This window comes from Protomyctophum parallelum (genome assembly GCF_964188405.1).
Source record: "Protomyctophum parallelum genome assembly, chromosome: 13".
NCBI classification, from domain to species: domain Eukaryota; kingdom Metazoa; phylum Chordata; class Actinopteri; order Myctophiformes; family Myctophidae; genus Protomyctophum; species Protomyctophum parallelum.
The window spans coordinates 5,907,066-5,926,689 of NC_139708.1; the positions used below are offsets into that span (position 1 = coordinate 5,907,066).

A 19,624-nucleotide genomic window follows, 5' to 3' on the forward strand; every position below is an offset into this window, starting at 1 on the left:
ACTGTGGTTAACGGTCACTGACAATAACAGATTTGCTCTGATTTTTCACAGTTTACTTTCGGGCCACAGACCCAAAAGTCCTGCACATATTATGACTGTAGCAAAAACACTAATTTAGGCCAAAACAAAAGATCCAAAAAATGTAATCTTTGTGCACTTTTTTTGGGGAGGGGGGGGGGGGATTTGGATGCATATAAATGTGGTGTTCATAGCGACTCATTCAACTTTGTGAAGTTTCTGAGATTTTGTTTTATTGAAAAAACAACAGAAAATGACATAAAACTGTCTTCAACAACTGCAATATCCATATAAGGTATCTGCATTATAATTTACAAAAGATTTAAAAAAAATCTGTACAACCTTTTTTTTGTGTAGGAAGGTTGGAAGACCCTGGTAGAAAAATAAAGACATATAGACCGGAGTAGCATTACTATGAGAACAAGTGAACAGATGTGACGGATTCATTTTCATCTTTATAAACCAATAAACCATCACCATAATAATCACCATATGAATCATCTGACATCACCAAGCAACATTTCCTCACCAAGAGAAGCAATATAGTGTTCTGGCTTCCACTGAAATGATCATGTAAGCAAGAATTAAGGTTAAGGTGAAACATGGGGCAACGTAGTAATGAAATTCAGTTAAAAACAATATCCTGTTTAGGATTTTTGCCTGGCAGTGGCACTGAACAAATATTCATTGGATCTAATTTTATTTTAATAAGACAGCCTAGCTGGGCCCATTCAGAAATGACAAACTGCCATCTTCACAAGACCTTCGTGGAGAAACAAAGTTAGTTGCCAAGCCTAAAACACTGCGTAGACAGTAGGCTATTACTGTAAGAAGTCAAATACAGAAGTTGAATGTTTCGCCTACTGTTGGACGAGGAATAGATGAGGAACTATTCTGAGTTATGGTTGTCTCATTTATATACATTTGGCTTTAACTAATAACACAGCTTCCATTTGTATGGGAGAAAAGTATTTTTTTTAGGAAGAAAGTGCACCATAGCTTTGGATCACACACAAACAAATCATGCTCATCTACTGTTGGAAATAAATAATAACATAAGTTGTATGTACCATCATATTTAAACTGGATACTTTAAAAGACAAATACTAATACATTTTGGCTCCTAGATTTCATTCTAACCATACAATATGTAACTTAGCAGCACTTGTCATCCACATTCATGTCCAGATCAAGGCTTCTCTTCCTGAGACACTGACTGCTGCCACATTATGCCAGTGAACCATATTATTGCACTATTGAACCTGGACACCTGAAGTGCATTCTGTAAATCAAATCATTGCTTACCCTCTCCTCATATATTGCACTGTGTGCCGGGTCGATGCCAAACCTCAAGTTTGCCTCCATTGGGGCTGAGAATTGTGTTAAGGCTCATGTTTCAAAAGCTACACTCCAACAAGGAAAAGATTGTTTAAACAGCATAGTCTTCTACAGTATATGTGCTAATAATATTTGCAACAAGACCATTGCTCACACACATATGCGCACACACACCTACGCTTTGCTATAGGAGACCAGCTCATCAATATAACGTTCATCTGCCTGCAGTTACTTTTGTTTAGTTTTACAAGCAAACTCTTGTAGGCTATGTCAAACAGAGATTACTTTTGGATGTGGAGCAGGTGTGCTTCCTCTGGCTGCCTGCAAGAAACAGCACTAAGTTGGAAAAGAAACCCACACACAAATGGTGAGAATATTGGCACTCCAAAAATGTAAATGCAAGGCTTGACTCAGATGCACTCCCTTTTATTATGCCATATCAGGCCGATGCGCTTTGGCCAGGGCCTTCATCAGAACACGCTCTAAACATGCTCTGATGAAGGCTCTGGCTGAGATATATGCCAGAGCTGTGTGTGTATGTGCATCTGAGTCAAGTCTTGCATTGTAATCATCAATTTTTTCCTGTCTTATTTTTACTAAAGAGATCGTTTACTCTTTGTACAGTTGATTAGAATAAAGAATAGATTCTACTTGCATTTGAAAAACAAAACTCAAAATTTGAGATATGTAACTTTTAATGCAAGTTGAATTTGGTATTCTTTCCTCTTTTAATGCTCTGCTATGACTTCTCTTTTTGACAAACCAAAGCTACTATTTCCTTTCACCAGACACAGCCATGTGGTAAATGTAACCCACAGTAGGTTAAACTAGATCAGCAATATCCAATACCTTCTATTAACACAGCAGCCTTTAATTACTCCAGGTAATCACTGAACTATTCCAAAATGATGCTGCAAACATGACGTTTAAATGTTCTAAGTCTATTTGATTTGTGCTAGTACATTCAAACTGATATCTTTCTTTTTACAGACATTAATGTATTTGAATGCATGCACTGTACTGTAGCTACTGACGGAGAACATATGCACATACTGAGTAAGAGCCATGCTACTTAATCTATCTTTTTCTCACAGCCCCATTGGACAGAGGAGATATGACCTCCCATCGGCTTATTCTTCACCACATCTTTATCACCGTAAATAATAGATCATATTGTGATTTCCGTGTAGCTTTTGTTCCTGAGCTTCTGCATAGAGAGAACTTCACACTCTAATCACAGTCATAGAAACTGTCATGCGGTAATAACAACAGCAATCAGGATAAAGGTTCACGGTTAACAGTAACATACCCTGTGGTAGTATTTAACCCCCTCTAGAGACCCCACAGTCAAATTTCTGATTCTATTCTCAAGGGCCTTGTCTCTGAGCTCACTGAGTCCGGCCGGTCAGAGTCAGAGTCCAAGTCAAATGTGTTTGTGTCCTCGGGCATGGCTCTCTCAATTACGCAGTTCTCCATGTCCCGTGCCTCCCTTATTTCCTCTTCCTCAAACTCTTCGTCCAACTCCACTTTCTCCAGAGCCACCTCATTCTCATAACAGAAAGAGTTCCTCACACTGGAGGCATTGGACTTTTTCTCAGCTAATTCCCTGGCACTGCAGTGGGGAGTGCTGGGCACTTCGTATGTGTTGTCAAAGCGAGAGTAGTCCACCTTGTAGTAGTTCTTTTCCTCGAAGAGCACAGGCTCAAAGCGGTAGCCCCAAAGGATCTCACTGGCCACGTATGAACTCCGACACTGGGTGGTCATGGCCGTAGCCTCGACCATGCCCTCCAGGATCACCACAATCTCAAAATCAGAATTTTCCAGCTCCTGTTTGTTCATCTCATAAAAGGGGCTATCCTCATCAATCTCGTGGACGATAGTAATGGGGGACACCAAGAAGATTCTGTCAACGCCGGTGTCAAAACCCACATCGATGTCCGATTGATCCAGGGGGATGAATTCCCCTTCAGGCGTGGTGCGTGACTTCATCAGCTGGGCCCGGACGTGGGCCTCAACCAGGTGGCTCTTCCTCAGGTTCCCCACACGCCACATCAAACACAGCTTGCCGTCCCTCATCGCCACTGTGGCATAGTGGCTAAACACCAGGGTCTCGTTTCTCTTCTTGGGTTTGGCCATCTTGGCCATCACGGCGCCGATGATAAAGGCATCAATGATGCAGCCCATGATGCTCTGTAACACCACCATGAAGACGGCAACGGGGCAGTCCTCTGTGACATAGCGGTAACCATAACCGATGGTCGTCTGGGTCTCCACCGAGAAGAGGAAGGCGGCTGTGAAGCTGTTGACGTTGGACACGCACATCTGCGTCTCATTGCCCAAGTCCCCGTAAGAGAGCGCCACGAGCCAGAAGGCGAAACCGAAGCACAGCCAGGACATCAGGAAGGAAAGGCAGAAGACGAGCAGCATCCAGCGCCAGCGGATGTCCACGCAGGTGGTGAAGATGTCTGCCAAGTACCGCTGGCCCTTCTCGCTCATGTTGATAAACTGCACGTTGCAGTGTCCGTCCTTCAGGACGAAGCGGTTCTGGGGCTGGTGCTGTGATGTGTGCACCTTATTGGCTTTGCCATTGCCGTAGCCATTCGGGACGGCAATGGTGGCCAGTCTTATTCTGTCCTCGTCTGAGGATACAATGCTGTAACGGTGGCTTCGCACGCTCCCCATTATCTCTGCCTGGGAGGGCTGGGCCGCTTCCGCTTTGGAAAACAGTCTGAGTTTTTGGTAGAAACGTTGGAGAAACAGTTTTGAACGATAGCAGGGACCAAACTCAAGCAGAAAATGTGCAGGACAGGATGCAGTCCTTCAGGGGACGGTGGACACTTGACCTGGGCTGCTCCAGGATTTTGCACTTTAGGCGAGGGCTGATCAGTCCTCTGTCATGGGTGCTTTGGACCTCATCAGTGAAGTGTGCTGTGGAAATTACAGACAGAAAGAAAGGCTGTGTTAAACTAATTGCCAGAAACCAGAGCAAAGATCAGTGCCATGTGGGTGTGTGGTTACCTGCTGTCTAAATAATGCATTGAACACTCAAGAGATGCCTGCATAATTCTTGCGATATGCAGTTGAAAATACTGTACACAGCACATGGAGAAAATATGCAAAATCTTTTGAAGGTGCATTTGGCTTTCATTATTGGATTCAAAATATCAAACCAAGCTCCTAGTCACTGACAATGTAGGAAATGATGTTTATCCTGCTTAATGTAAGTATTAATTAGAACAGGCTGTCCATGGGGAACTGAGTCAAATTACAGATCAAGTTCATGTTAATCCAGGCTGAGGCAGGAATAAGATATGGCTATGAAATTTCTTCTGTATATGCAAAGAGGATGGAAATTATTACAGTTGCTCTCTATGAAATTCCATGTATCCATTATTAGACCTTAAGCATTATCAAGTATTATGAAAGAGAAAAAAATCACATTATTGCACAGTATCACCTGTACACATGAAGGCCAGATCTAAGTAGTAACAGTAACCTTCCATAGAGCAATTGTATATGTAAGAGCACCAAGGACAGCTTTAATTATTAGAAAGGCTGTTGGCTCGTGTACAGGCAATTCAAATACACCACCACAGGCTACAATGGTCTTGACATAAGGCCAGACATATTCTCCTACTGCCAAAACAACTGTCTCTATTTTGTCTCTCAACTGTCACAGAGAGAAGGTCAGGATTGGAATGGAGTTTGATATGAGCACGAGTAAATTCTGTCATCATGTTAAGTAGGACGCACTTTGAGTGCAGATGGAGAGGGTAGGTGGGATGATTAAGGTTTGGGGGTGGCCGTAGCTTAGTAGGCAGTCTGGTAAACAAAAGGTCACCAGTTGGCCTCCCAGCCCCACTCTATGTGTCACAGTGTCCCTGCCCTGAGCAAGACATTTAACCCCTAATTACTCCCCAATTGAGCTATCACCATAACCATCTGAGTAGCCATCAGCTGGGATTTTGAAGCTGAAACTGAATTTCCCCTCCCGGATTATAAAGTACGGTATTCAAAATCCAACCTGCCACAAAATCTCAAAAAGCACATTTGTGGTGTGAATGTTCGACGTCGACCATGTTTTGTTATTTCATTAGTATCTGTTCTAAAAGGAACCAAAAGTCATTCAAGTTCAAGATCTTAATCCCTCGGCATCATCTCTGTTTTTCTCAGCTAATGATGTCACAGCTGTATAGGTCAACTAGGAATAGTAACCCGCTACACCACTGCTGGGACGGTGGGGCTTCATTCATGCACTTTGTTCATATCCTATCTATTAATACATGTAGCCAGGCTTAACCGCTTTTCAATTGCATTCACAAAATGCTTTTATCAAGAACTACCGTACCAGGACGTAAAGATAGATCGGTCTATTTTCTAAATATGATATACGATCATGAAATATAAACCAGCTAGGCTTAAGTTCATATTATGTTACACACATTTTCTCAAGAGTGAAGAATACTCGTTGACATTGTTGATGTTGAATTGTATCTCTCAGTGGAAATTGATCTAGTTCTAAGACATACCCACCCACACTGTATTTTAGTTCAATGTTATTTGGCTTTATTCATGGGACTAGAATGATCGACATATTATGAAACATAACAGTGGCTGTACAACACTTAGGCTACTGCATCCAGTCCAGTCAGACTAAACCATACAGGGTCACCACAACTGTACACAACATTGGCCCCCCAAACCTCAAAATGTTCCCGATAGTATTATTTTCTTGTTCCGGAGGACTTACACCTTGTGTGATAATACTATAGCTTGACAAAATGATGTTACAAAGTTTACATAGGCTGCATGACCCGTGATTGTTTGTTTTGCTTGTGTGCTCATTTACAACTAGCAGCTGAGGGAGATGGAAACTCGTTACATAAAGCTGCTCCATTTTTTATTACACAGATCAATAAGCAGCCTGTCATCAACATGACCCATAATAGCATATAATCCTGAGTGCTCTATTCTCTAACTAACTGATGCAGATCACATTTTGGTACAGAACATGTTTAGGTGAAGGAATTGTTGCAAAACGTGACCATTATTTAAATTCTGCATAATTTATGTATGAGGTGCAGGACAATAGTTTCTAAACTCTATTGTAACAGGTGCGTGATACAGATTTTCTGTTTTGCATTTGAATCTGTGAATAATAATAATAATAGTAATAATAATAATATATTATATATGACAATGCTGTTGTTATTAGTATTATAGTACTAATATGAATATTATTATCATCACCAATCATTATCATAATTATTAGGCAATTATCATCATCATCATCATCATCATCATCATCATCATCATCGTTGTTGTTGTTGTTGTTGTTGTTGTACATTGAAATTGTAGCCTTTACTTCTGCAGAGACACAGCACTTCACAAATAAGATGTTATTAGGGCCTATATTACAATATTTAATGATACATAATTTCGTACACCTGTGACAGAAATAGCTAACTTTGTTTTAGAATAGATTTTATATGGCTGAACATTGTGAACAATGATAAACCAATAAACCAATATATAACGAACGGGACGACCATATCATTAGCCTACACATGTGTATAAAGTGCATCTTACCTGTAGGTCCTATATAGCATTAATCTGCCGTGGCTTAATTATTGCAATATTTCCCATACACCAGATAATATCCAAACGGAGTCCCCTTTCTCTCTCATGGTGTTTTGTTCGCACACAGATCAACAAGACTTTACAAATTGTGCAGTAACCATGTGCAGCTACTGTGTGTGAAACAGATCCAGGGACGCACTTTAAACACACATGTTCCCACCACCGCCCCTATCGCACTAAACCGGCCAATTATAAGCCGCACGCACCTCTTGTTTAAAGAGTTTGAGCGGATGACGCGGAAAGCCAAGCCCCCACCACCCTGCTGCTGGAGGATGCAAAACAATAATAGACTGACTGACAGCTCAGACAGCTAGTGTAATAATGATGTAACTAAAAGCACTACCGCCATTAGACCAGAATTATCGCCACAATGTTGTGGTATATGGAACAGGACCACCCCCATCACATTTTATTAACTATTATAAGGCCATAATTATATATAATATATTCATTGTATGATCAGTCACAGCCTGGTTAGTGTGGCATAGCTAAGACCACGTATGCTGCTGTGAACGATAAGTGAACACAAGGTGGCGATCTAGAGCTAGAGCCATAAACTACAAAGTTACAATAGCCTACAGACAGACAGTTAAGTGAACTGAAGTGGGGTCCTTGTTGGGGTAATTCTAGACTAGTCTCCAGTGCAGTGCCAAGTATACAGGCTATCTTAATTTCACTCTAACTGAATTAACTTATTATTATAATAATTTTTTTTAAGTTAAACACAACTATAGGCCTATCAGGGTCCCGACCCCCGAGGACAGAATAATTTGAAATGAGGTCCTTGACCTAATGAAAGGGATGCATAATAAAATAACCTATTGAGCCGACAAGACAATTAAGGCTTTGAGGCTCACATTGAAGTAAGTTGAGCAGCTGTTGTTTTTTTTTTTTTGTCTCCACCAGGCCGAAGGCATGGGGGAGAGTATGTTTTGCACTCCGTCCGTCCGTGTGTCCGTCCGTGTGTGTGTTCGTCCGTGTGTGTGTCCGTGAGCAGCTAATCTCGGCCACCATTAACCCGGTCGATGCCAAATCTTGCACACACACTCCCTGGATGCCAACGATGAACCTCTGCCCCAAACTTTCCAGAACGCCCTGTTATAGCGCCACCAGGAGGCCGCTTTGTGCAAAACAAGTTTTTGCACAGTACACCTACAGATTTTGTCCAAACATCGCGCAAATTGGTACACAGTCTCTCTAGAGCCATTCAACGAAACGGGTCTTTCAGATTTCTCAGACTCCATCCTGATTGGTTAAGATTGGCTTCCAAAGTTCACAGGAGTGCTCAGTTTCAAACAAAATGCTGCAAATCATGAACACATTGCGTGATTTCCGTCGAATTGTGCACGCACATTCCCACTAGGCCGAGGAAGAAATGCCACATGAACAATTTCAACTCAGCCTCAAGGTGGCGCTATAACTGGCCGAAAAGTGTTTTTACCTCTAACTGCACGGATCTGTGGATAACTTTGTATGCCAACTCCCTAGTTTACTTTTGTTGCCCTTTTATCCAACCACCAGATGAAGGCAAGCTGCAATGTCCTACATTCCTATCCTGGTGGAGACCTGTGCCCAGAAGGGCACTTTTTCTAGTTTTGTATGCAGACATGGTTTATGCCTGGCTCAGTGAAGAGGACACCCCTGCCATGCATATAGTCTACCATGGGAGCCGTTGGAGGTGCGACAGTGACAGGCCAAAGGCCTGGCATGAAGACCATATCCCACTGTATGAAATACTGCACACAGTATTAAGACGCCTGAGGGCGAGAAGCGAGGTCGCTCGCGAGTCGCGAGGTCGCTATTATGTTATTATGCTATTATTTCACTATAATGCACCACATCATCGTTACATTAGGAAATCCCCAACCATATGGCTGTTTTTAAGTCCAATTTAAAAACATATTTATTTAACATTGTCTATCCTAATGATGTCTAATAACAGCTTTAAATGAGCAGTTTTTGTTTTGATTTTTTAATCAAAGGTGGGAGTATTTGTTCTAATTTAGATGCTCCTTTATCTTAGAGTATCTTACAGTATTTAATAAACTATGTGACAACCAAGTATAGTCTGGTGACCTGCACCGGAAAGACGGGTGACAGCCGGATGAATGTAGACGGCACCCCGGGAGCAGTAGGGTTGGCTCCCCAGCCTGCATCCTCTGTGAGGAGGAAGCCCAAAACACCTTCGGTGAGGCCTTTAGGGGGGCCATTCGAGCCACAAGCGGTGCCTGCAGTACCACCGTTGCCCAGGTGGAGCCTGCAGAACCACTGCAGCTCAAGAATCCACCACTCCTGAATGAAGTGTCTGGTGCTGAGAGTCTGGTACAATGCACAGGTCCTGGCTGGCTGGCTGCACCTGGTGAGAGCAGGAGTGGACCTGGTGAGACGTAGGATGGGCCCGGACAGGAGTCAACCCACAGAGCCTAGTCCCTCCATGTGCCAGATTTGTGCCTCCCAGTCCCGGCAGAGTATGTAGTTCCGGAGTGGTTCCAACGGATTGTGTAGCCCCATGTCTTTCCCTAGTGGTATAGGGACGTAATTCGGGACTTGATCACCCCGGCTGGTTCACCCGAGTGAGGGGTTCAGGGTTATGATATTCACGAGACCCGAAACCCTGATGACCTTGGGAAGTTGGGATATGCAATGTATTTAGTTCTTGTATCTAATCATAAATTTGCACTCTGTATTTATTTATTGTCTCCACCAGGCCGAAGGCATGGGGGGAGAGTATGTTTTGCACTCCGTCCGTCCGTGTGTCCGTGTGTCCGTCCGTCCGTGTGTGTGTGTGTGTGTGTGTGTGTCCGTGAGCAGCTAATCTCGGCCACCGTTAACCCGGTCGATGCCAAATTTTGCACACACACTCCCTGGATGCCAACGATGAACCTCTGCCCCAAACTTTCCAGAACGGCCTGTTATAGCGCCACCAGGAGGCCGCTTTGTGCAAAACAAGTTTTTACACAGTACACCTACAGATTTTGTCCAAACATCACGCAAATTGGTACACAGTCTCTCTAGAGCCATTCAACGAAACGGGTCTTTCAGATTTCTCAGACTCCATCCTGATTGGTTAAGATTGGCTTCCAAAGTTCACAGGAGTGCTCAGTTTCAAACAAAATGCTGCAAATCATGAACACATCGCGTGATTTCCGTGAAATTGTGCACCCACATTCCCACTAGGCCGAGGACGAAATGCCACATGAACAATTTCAACTCAGCCTCAAGGTGGCGCTATAACTGGCCGAAAAGTGTTTTTACCTCTAACTGCACAGATCTGTGGATAACTTTGTATGCCAACTCCCTAGAGGCCAAGGAAAAACCTTTGCCTGGAATTTTTCACATCTGCTCTTTATAGCGCCACCAGGAGGCCAACATATGTAAAACACATTTTCTATTATTACTCCTTCAGATTTTATCCAAATTTCACGCAAATCGGTACACATGATCTCCATAGTCATGTGATCAAGACAGGTTTGTTTGATTTCTCATATTCCATCCTGATTGGCCACGATTGTCTCCTACAGTTTTCAGGAGTAGCCCGCTTTGTACAAATCGCCACAACTCCTCAACGCAGCGTCCGATTGCGATTAAACTGTGCATGTATATTCCCACTAGGCTGAGGAAGAAATCCTGGTGGAGACCTGTGCCCAGAAGGGCACTTTTTCTAGTTTATTCTATAAAGCACTTTTTTGCCTTGTGTATGAAAGGTGCTATTGCCGTATGAAATACTGCTCACAGTATTACCAGTAAGACACCTGAAGGCGAGAAGTGACCAAGGTCGCGTGTACTGGCCATATATGGAGCGTGTCTGGAGTGTACAGGGTTTGATGAGGTCAGATCAACATAATTATGGAATGTGAGAACAGGTTAGCTCCATATATGGAGATCTAAGGGTGGCAGCGGCCAGCGGTGGCAGTGTCTTGAGTGTACAGGGTTTGATGAGGGCCCAGGTATAGGGCCGGGACTTAATTTTCAGGCCTGTTGAGAACTGTGCCCGGCTGCACAGCCGCACAAATAACTTTGAGGCAGGCCCGTCTATAGAGTTCAAAAGGGAGACATGGAAGAGGAAGGACAGATGGGGGAGGATCAACATTTGGAATGTCAGAACAGGTTCTGACATACATATACTAATATTGATGACATCAGGGATCTCCATATATGGGCTTGATTGCGACAGCAAGTCGCATTTACTATATGATATCCCTGATTTACTATCATCCCTAATGATGTCACGAGATCTATGTCATAATGATGTCACGAAACCTTTCCTATTTGTATTATGAAAGGTAACGGGTCTGGTACTATAGGGTGATTGAGAGGTATAGGTGTCAGTGACTGATTGATGCCACCACCCAAGTTTACTAAGGGGAGGAAGTGACACACGGGAGGAAGCTCCCAAACAAACAGGGTGTAGGCCTACACGGAGGAGAAGAGGAGCTCCAGACGCCAGATAGCGTTCGAACCGTTCTTAAAGTTTAAACGCAGTTATCTGCAGCCGTAACAATTGGAGAACAGTCGTGCCCGTCGGGCAAAGCATCGCACTTGGTGTTGCCGTCGGGGATCGGCGTTGGAATCAGGATTATACCTGCCGGCGGTTGGAGGCTAATAACAGAGCTGCTGCGACCGGTGAGATCATTCCAAAGTGTTCTTGGAGGATTGTAAATACTAACGGGTACCATGCACACCACTACCCCACGCGTTGCGTTCATTGCGTTGGACTGCTGTAAACTCTCGCGTGCGCGCGCCTCGTTGGAAGAGGAGGACGAACGCGGTCTTAATTAATTTGAAGCGCAGTTGCGTTCCGCTGACTTTGGGACTGGTTTGGGGTGTGTGTGTGTGTGTGTGTGTGTGTGTGGGGGGGGGGGGGGTTGGGTTTGGATGTAATACTGACTGTTGGTTTGAGTTTGTTTTCTTGTTTATTCATTTCATTTAGTAGGGAAAGAGACAGGGAGAGACGTCATTGTGAAGTGTACTGTTTACCTGTGATTTCGTCAATTACAACTTTTGAGCATCCCTACATAATAGTGTTCAGAGTAAACCCCACGATCCTGCTGATTTATTCCTTACTCCTTATAGTTAATAATTTGCCTTGCTGTGAAGAGGGCGATTGTTACAAGGCGTCCAAAGGCGTCCATGGCACTATAGGACTTAACTGGGACCTTCAGTCGCAAAAAGAGTCACACCCTGTGAACTGAGTGAGGCAAACTATACTTACTGTACTCATACTGTCCTGTGCTGTACTACTCGTACTATAGCTTAGGCCTACAATACTGTACTGTAGTAGTACAGAACAGTACGTGCGGTACTGTAGGCTACTACTCATACTGTAGAGTACTGTATAGTAGTACTGTACCGTACTGTACTGTAGCACTGGTACTGTACCGTACCATACCATACTGTACTATTCATACTGTACCATGCTGTACAGTACTGTACTATTCGTCCTGTACTGTACTGTAACGTACTATTCGTACTGTACTGTGAAGTACTACTCGTACTGTACTGTACTATGTACTGTACTCTGCGGTACTGTGCTGTACTGTACACTGTACAGGTACTGTACTCTGTAGTATACAGTACAGGTACTGTACTGTGCTGTGCTAGCATTGCTGCTGCAGTGGGCAATGGGTGTACTGTACTAGCATTGCTGCTGCAGTGAGCAGTGGGAGTGTGTGCCGCCCAGGTCACACAGTGCTACTGTACTGTAGCTGTCCATGCTGAAACGGACATACATACATGGAACGGACATACAATGATACAAGATACATACACGGGACGAACAGACATAGCTGTGTGTTGGAGCGGTTAGGCACCGCTCAAAAAGGCAGCACAATGGATACAACTAAAAGTTATTTAGTAAAAGACATGTTGTGGAGTGACATTTCATAAACCTTTCAACTCCTGTAAAGAATGATAAATATAAGCTATACAAATCATATCACAACAGTGATCTGCAAATTATGATTAGGCCCATCTCATAATAAAATAATTATTTACTCGTAATACAGTCTCAAAGGTAAGAAGTGTATTGTTCTTCATCTGACATGTTTGATCTGTCATCCTGAAACATCACAAACGTGTGAAAATGTTTATATTATGCTAAATAAAAAATACAATACAAAATACAACTACATGAGCTTGGGGACTGTGACTTTAAAAAGTACAAAAACCCTGCTCTAAAATATAAATAATTTTTTGCTCTTGAGAATGGATGGAAACATACATCACGGCAGAGAAAAGGGACGTCAGTCACGTCAACATGAATAATGTTTTTAATTTAAGCACAGTCTCACACCTACAAGTGACATTAATTCAAGGAATGTTATTGACTGCAATACAACATTAAAACCATAGGCAAGATGTCTATACAAAGCATTTGTTATAAAGTTATAAAAAAGCATAATATGTACAGTATTTATACAGTAGGAGTGCAATTGCACTCAGTAAAACTAAACTCAGTGGCTGGGGCGTTTCCAAGACCCCGGAAGAAGGACGGAATCCGCTGAAGATACCCTCCTCGCCTTTTTTCACCTGTGTGAACTGAGTGGTGCAACTCTCCCTGTCTTTTGTCTTATGGGGAGGCGCCAGATGTTAAATATCTTTACTATTAGATACGTTGGATGCTTTGAGACACGTTTGTGTCTTACACTCAACGTGTAATATATGGCCTTGGATGACGTTCCCTATAGGCAGGCTTCTTGAATAATCGCCTCAGTGATCCCGTTCATCTGTCTGCTGTCTGCTGTGGGTTTCTGGACCGGTGGGAACAAGCGCTGCAGCTGTGATGATGAGACCGGCGGTCTCCCTCTGTCGTACTCCACTGCGCTGAGCATGGGCACTTGCACCCAAGTGGTCTGGTTGAACAAAGCGTAGTCCACCTTATAGTGCCTTTTTCCCAGTCTCAGCATGTCCTCAAACCGCTGGCCCCAGAGTATGTCTGCAGGGGTGTAGGAGCAGCGTTTTTGATGCAGCGTCCCTGTAGAGTCTCCGGTGTAGGTGAACGACATCACCAGCTCAAAGTCCTCTTCCGGGAGGTCGTCAGGGCCCACACTGTAGAAGGGGCTCCCAGGCTCCAGCCTGTGGACTATGGTGGTTGGTGTTGCCAAGATGATGTCCCTGCTCCCGATGTCCAGATCCTGGTAGGACATTCGGAGGGACCCCGAGGGGTGTTTCACGTGGCGGATTAGCTGGGCCCTGGCGACGCCCTCCAGAATGTGATTGCCCCGGAAGTCCCCGAGGCGCCACGAGAGACAAAGGGTTCCGTTCCGCAAGTTGACCACGGCATACCTGCTGAAACCCACGGTCTGCGCTCTCTTCCGCGCAGACGCCATTTTAGCCACAGCAATGCCAATTATGATGGTGTCAATAAAGACGCTCAGCAAATCCTGAATGGTCACGACTATGATGGCAACCATGCAGGCTTCAGTCATGTAGCGACTGCCATAGCCAATAGTCGCCTGGGTCTCCATTGAAAACAGGAAGGCTGCGGTGAAGCTGCGCACATTCTGCACACAAGGCGAGTTGTCCAGATCTTCCGTGTCTTTGTTCACGTAAGCGATAAGCCAGTAAAGGAGGCCAAAGAAGAGCCAGGAAAGAATGTAAGAGAGGGTGAAAATGAGCAGCATGACCCTCCAGCGGATCTCCACAAGAGTGGTGAAGATGTCCATCAGGTATGGACTCCACTCCCCTGAAGCTTTCAAGAACTTCACGGGAAACCTGCCATCCTTCTGCATGAAGCGCAGCCGACTTGGCTTCTCAACATTATCGCTGCTGCTCAGTGTGTGGACTGTGGTTTGGAATGTATTAATGACGATCTGCTCCTCTCTGTCGGGGCTCATTTTGACCAGGCCAAGGTTCACCGTCCTGTAGAAAAGACAAGGTGACAGGTCTCATGAGTTTCTACGACAAAAATACAAAACAAAACAAAAATAGATGGCAACACAGTCAAATCTGCACTCTTAATTAAACTCTATGCACGTTGACACATTTAGTTTTACTGCAAAATGTACATCAGAATGAGCTTTTCCTTCAAAGACAAATGGCCCTATCTTGGGCATGTCTTACCCTTTATCCCTAAAATTCTTTGCCATATTTTACCATCTTGAAAAACGTTTTAAAATAGTTCAACTATCTACATCGACATGTTGTGAGCTTGTAGATCGGCTATTTGAACAATTTTTTTAATGTTTTTCAAAATAGTAAAAAATGTCAAATACGTTTAGGGGATAAGGGGTAAGGTGTGGCGCAAGATACAATGTTGAATAAACAATGTAAATAGGTAATAATACATGACAAAGTCTGCAGTTGGACTGGAGGGATACTAAGGAGCTTCAATTACAAGGGAGTAGGATGTAAATGGTTCTTCTTGTGTCTGTTGAAGTGAAACCTTCATGTTTAGGTAAACAGTCATTGTGTCTGAGGCAATAACCATCAGAGGGTTGAAGCAATACCTGGTTCAGGGTGTTAAAGCAGTCCTTCACAAGCAAAGATTGGCTGATTATTTACCAAACGCTGGAAGCCGTCCTGAACAGAAACTGCATTCTACATAGTAGCCTACAACTCTCAGTATTAATTTACATCCAGAGAGTGTACATAATACTCTCTGTAGTATTTTGGCTGCTTATTGCACAAATACAACAATAATAGTGGAATGTTTTCTACCCCACCCAAGCTCACAAATATATTGATTCATCAATAGCTACTCTTTCATTATCCATTTTCAATTGTATTGCAATCTTTTGGTGGTAACCTCCTTGTGTATATCTGATATAATCTGTTCCCAGAAAACAACTTCTTCCTTAGTCTTTTTCATTACTTCACAGAGTGGATGTTTATTAAAGAGCCCTGAATCAGACACCTATTGATCTTCTTTACCCATCATGCTCTTTGTTTGGACATCGTACATAATACGTTCTTATTTCAATATTGATGGTTTACTGTATGTCACAGCTTCAAGTGTGGGTCAAGGCTGTACCAGATACAATGTTGTAGAATGTAGAACAATGAGCAAACAAGGAAAAAGGTCAGATTTACCAGAGTAAAATAAGACTTGTTCTATACTGTTCAAGGACATAGGACTTTAGAATCCATCATATTGTGAAATGTGACAGGGATAAACAAACATAGGTAAAATAAATAAATAACAACATATGGGATGTCAATGGAGGGTATTGCAACTCTAGATTCATCCTATTATAAAAACAATCTAGTGTTCGAAATTGCGGCTACAGTAGCCTGCCTATATGTTTAATGCTATGGTTAATGTGTTTGTACAATCCATTACTCCTATTTGTGAGGGTGGCGTAGTCATTTCATAATATAGCCCTGCTACATAAAGGAAAAACATGCCTGCTTAAGTTAGTACATATCCTGGCTGGCATGGCTCTGTTCACCTCTGCCTCTCTTATTATGAATATATTTGTCGCTTAATTAAGCACAACCCTGACCTCACTGTGGTGTATTAAGCTCTTTCTCTTTATGAGAGTAAATAATTATCTTGCTACCACCTTTCTCCTTTAAATGTTACCTCTAATGTCAATCTTTAACCTTGCCATGTTCCCTACAATAGTGAACAGTAGAGTTAAAAAATAAATCACACACACTTACTGTCACAAACGATAATCTTGAAAGTTTACTGCATTTCTCCCATGGATGTAGACTGCTTTTGGACTCAGTTTAGTTACTTACAGATTGATACACTATATATACCAAAAGGAAGCCGTGCTTTCATCTTGCGTCTTTATTGCTTAATTGAGTCACCTGAGAACACGTAGACAATGCTTATCTAATCTTAATTACGTCTGAAAATAGTTGATTTTACACCTGTGTTACAACTGTTTATCCCTGTACATTAAAGCCACTGGATATGTTTTTAGGTTGATCGCGTCATGTTGCGCAATATTGCATTTAAACTTGTATCTGTTTCTGCCTCATATTATTATGCATGCCCAAAAGATTGCAACCTCTCTGCACAGTGCACAGAATTCTCATTTCATGGCACAGTGCACTTTGAAGTCTGATTCTTTGATTACTGAAATTATAGTTAAGTCCATGTTCATTTAACTGTAGGTTTTGTACATTAACACATTAGTCTATTTTTTACACTCGACCTACATTAACTCTGAGGACTTTATTATGTAGATTTGTCAACATGTCATAATGATGATAAAGGAATGTGAGTTTCTTTTACTCATAAAAATCTCAATGAATTCTAGGATATTCTAGGATTTTATAAAACATTACAATATTCAACATAAAATGTCTGCAATTTAACTTCTGTATATATTTATTCAACTTACTTCCAGCAGTGGTAGGCTACAGATGATCTTGAAAGTTGGACACCACACACAGAGTCTGCCAAGCCTTTGCCTATGTGGCATAGCGAGTCACTGACTTAAATCCTAACTCCATTCCAACGTCTGACCCTTCTGGGGGGCAGGCCTGGCCTGGAAGGCAAAGTCCTTATGTCATTATGATATTACGGCAATCATTCCCCTCTAGAATCCAATGCCATATCAAGAAGAATTTATGGCTTGTTTATACGTCAAAGGTTCCTTCTGCCAGACGTATACGATGTCCCCTCTTCTGTTTGTTTTTGGGACAATGAATAAAAAAAAACATGTAACTTCAGTTAAGTTCTACTACAGGATATGCCAGTGATAAAATTGGTACTTTGAGGAATGTGCAGCAAATATTTATGTCTTTAGTCGCTTATGTAGTTTTTGTGATCCCTTTTTATCCCATGAGACTCAGACAGCAAGTTAACCGTTGCTTCAAGTGAAGAGGATGCCATTGACATTGGAATCTTCTTTGTCTCAAGTGTCCTCGATTTCACCTGATGCTTCATCAGATAAGAGACAGGGAAGAGACATCTCAATCACAATCTAACAGCGTCCAAAAGCAAATGAGGTTAATTACACCAAAAACAACCATAACCCTGCCATCCAGATCCCTGGTTTATGTAGTACAACCATTCCTCTACTTTTCTTTTTCACTATTGTATAAGTGGAGAAGGGGGACAGAGATAAGGGACATTCTTCTAACAGATAACCTAGAAGGAGTGGGTCATTCCTCTGTCATTAACAGGAAACAGCGGCTGAGTGACAAAGCAAAAACAAAGACAATAGCTTTACTACAGTACATCCAGTGCCTGATACTCTGCACCAGGAAGCAGTGGAGAACAGAAGCAAACATATCGGCCAAGGGTTCCCAAACTTTTCCATGCTACTGACTCACCTGCGGATGTACTTTTGGCCCAAGACCCACTAAAAATCATGTGCAGTACAATAAGCTATTAATTATTATGACCATGTCAACAAAGTATATGATAATTAACATTTTTCAATGTATATTTTAATCAAAATGGCATGCCCCCTTTCAATCTTCAATTGTACTTTAAAATGTTTGTGTATTTTTGTGTAAGTGTGTTTATGTATATGCATATTACTATTATGCCCCCTTTTTGGCCTTATGGGAGGTAGGTGGATAGGAGGGTGGAGGGTAGTTATGATGTTGGAAAATGTAAATTTGTACATTCATATTATTTTAATTAGACAGCATGCACACGCACACACACATGCATGTCAAGATCACGAATGTTGCATATACTGTAGGTAACCCTATGTATGCCAATTATATCATATGAAATGAAGTGCTGTGAATAGGCCTCATGTTAAAATATGGAATTATATTTGAAATATCATATAATTAGCCATTAGTCCATAACACTTCTTGTACCTGTATGTTAAGTGACAAATAAACATCCTTGATTCTTGATAACACTGCAAGCCTGTCAGTCTAGTACAGTAGAAAGATGTTCTGGTAAGCATATGGTTTTGCGCACAGTAAAACCCTCAGGGTTAAAGAGTAAGGGACATTCCTACACTTCCAGAGATGGATTAACACTCATTTTGCTCTGTGTCCTTCAAAGGTCCCCCAAAGTTACACATAATAGTAATGTGAAATGTCATGTGTTTCATGGTAAGGGCATGTTCACGGTACGTTTAACCTGTTTCTCAACAACAGCGGAAACTGTTCTCATTCACCAGCAATTATTGTTTTAATCTCTCACATTATCAAAGTGTATATAGAGATATCTGGAATGATTATTTTAATCTCTCATGTTATCAAAGTGTATAGAGATCTGTCAAACAATTTTATTGAGCAGCATTACATAATCTGGAAGTAGAACCTTTAACTTTGTGCCATGAGAAGTCAAAGGACAATAAGGCCACAACCAGCTGTCACAACAGAGGCTTTGAACAGAAGGCAGTGCCCATTCTGAGCCCAGAGAGAAACCTCAGGCATATAGGGCTTTGTCACGCAAGTGGACTGCCTCAGTTAAATAAACTCATAGCTCTATTGTTGCTTCCAGCGTGCTCTCCTGCATGTGGTCTACTGTCCTTTTGTTACGCAGTGTAGCATACCCACCTCTAATGACAAATAATAAATAAACTCATTAAAGTACATTACACATGCACTTGAAGTAATTTGGACTGTTTACACAAGCTTATGGTCGGGTACACATTCATTAAGTTTTCACTTTATAAACCATATTACAGCCAACCCCATTGTCTTAATCCCCTATTATCCTGCAGGGCACAACTCTTAATCCATGCACGCATGTTGTGAA

The 19,624-nt window shown here is 42.3% G+C and overlaps 2 protein-coding genes across 2 annotated transcripts; both read right to left on the reverse strand.

The window, feature by feature from the left end:
• Positions 1 to 243: 243 nt before the first annotated feature.
• LOC310869613 (inward rectifier potassium channel 2-like) lies at positions 244 to 7,148 on the reverse strand. The gene is made up of 2 exons (XM_083780436.1): positions 6,946 to 7,148; positions 244 to 4,284 (listed from the first exon to the last, which is right to left on the reverse strand). Exon 2 carries the CDS (start codon positions 4,036 to 4,038, stop codon positions 2,704 to 2,706), a length of 1,335 nt encoding a protein of 444 aa, XP_083636562.1. The 5' UTR covers positions 4,039 to 4,284; positions 6,946 to 7,148; the 3' UTR covers positions 244 to 2,703.
• A 6,528-nt stretch (positions 7,149 to 13,676) lies between these two features.
• LOC310869653 (inward rectifier potassium channel 16-like) lies at positions 13,677 to 14,831 on the reverse strand (the record flags this gene model as incomplete). Its single annotated transcript, XM_083780484.1, has 1 exon — positions 13,677 to 14,831. One exon carries the CDS (start codon positions 14,829 to 14,831, stop codon positions 13,677 to 13,679), a length of 1,155 nt encoding a protein of 384 aa, XP_083636610.1.
• Between the last annotated feature and the right edge of the window lie 4,793 nt (positions 14,832 to 19,624).

Bases quoted from the DNA above. Each gene is read 5' to 3' on its own strand.
- LOC310869613 (XM_083780436.1), bottom strand. From the start codon at position 4,038: ATGGGGAGCGTGCGAAGCCACCGTTACAGCATTGTATCCTCAGACGAG.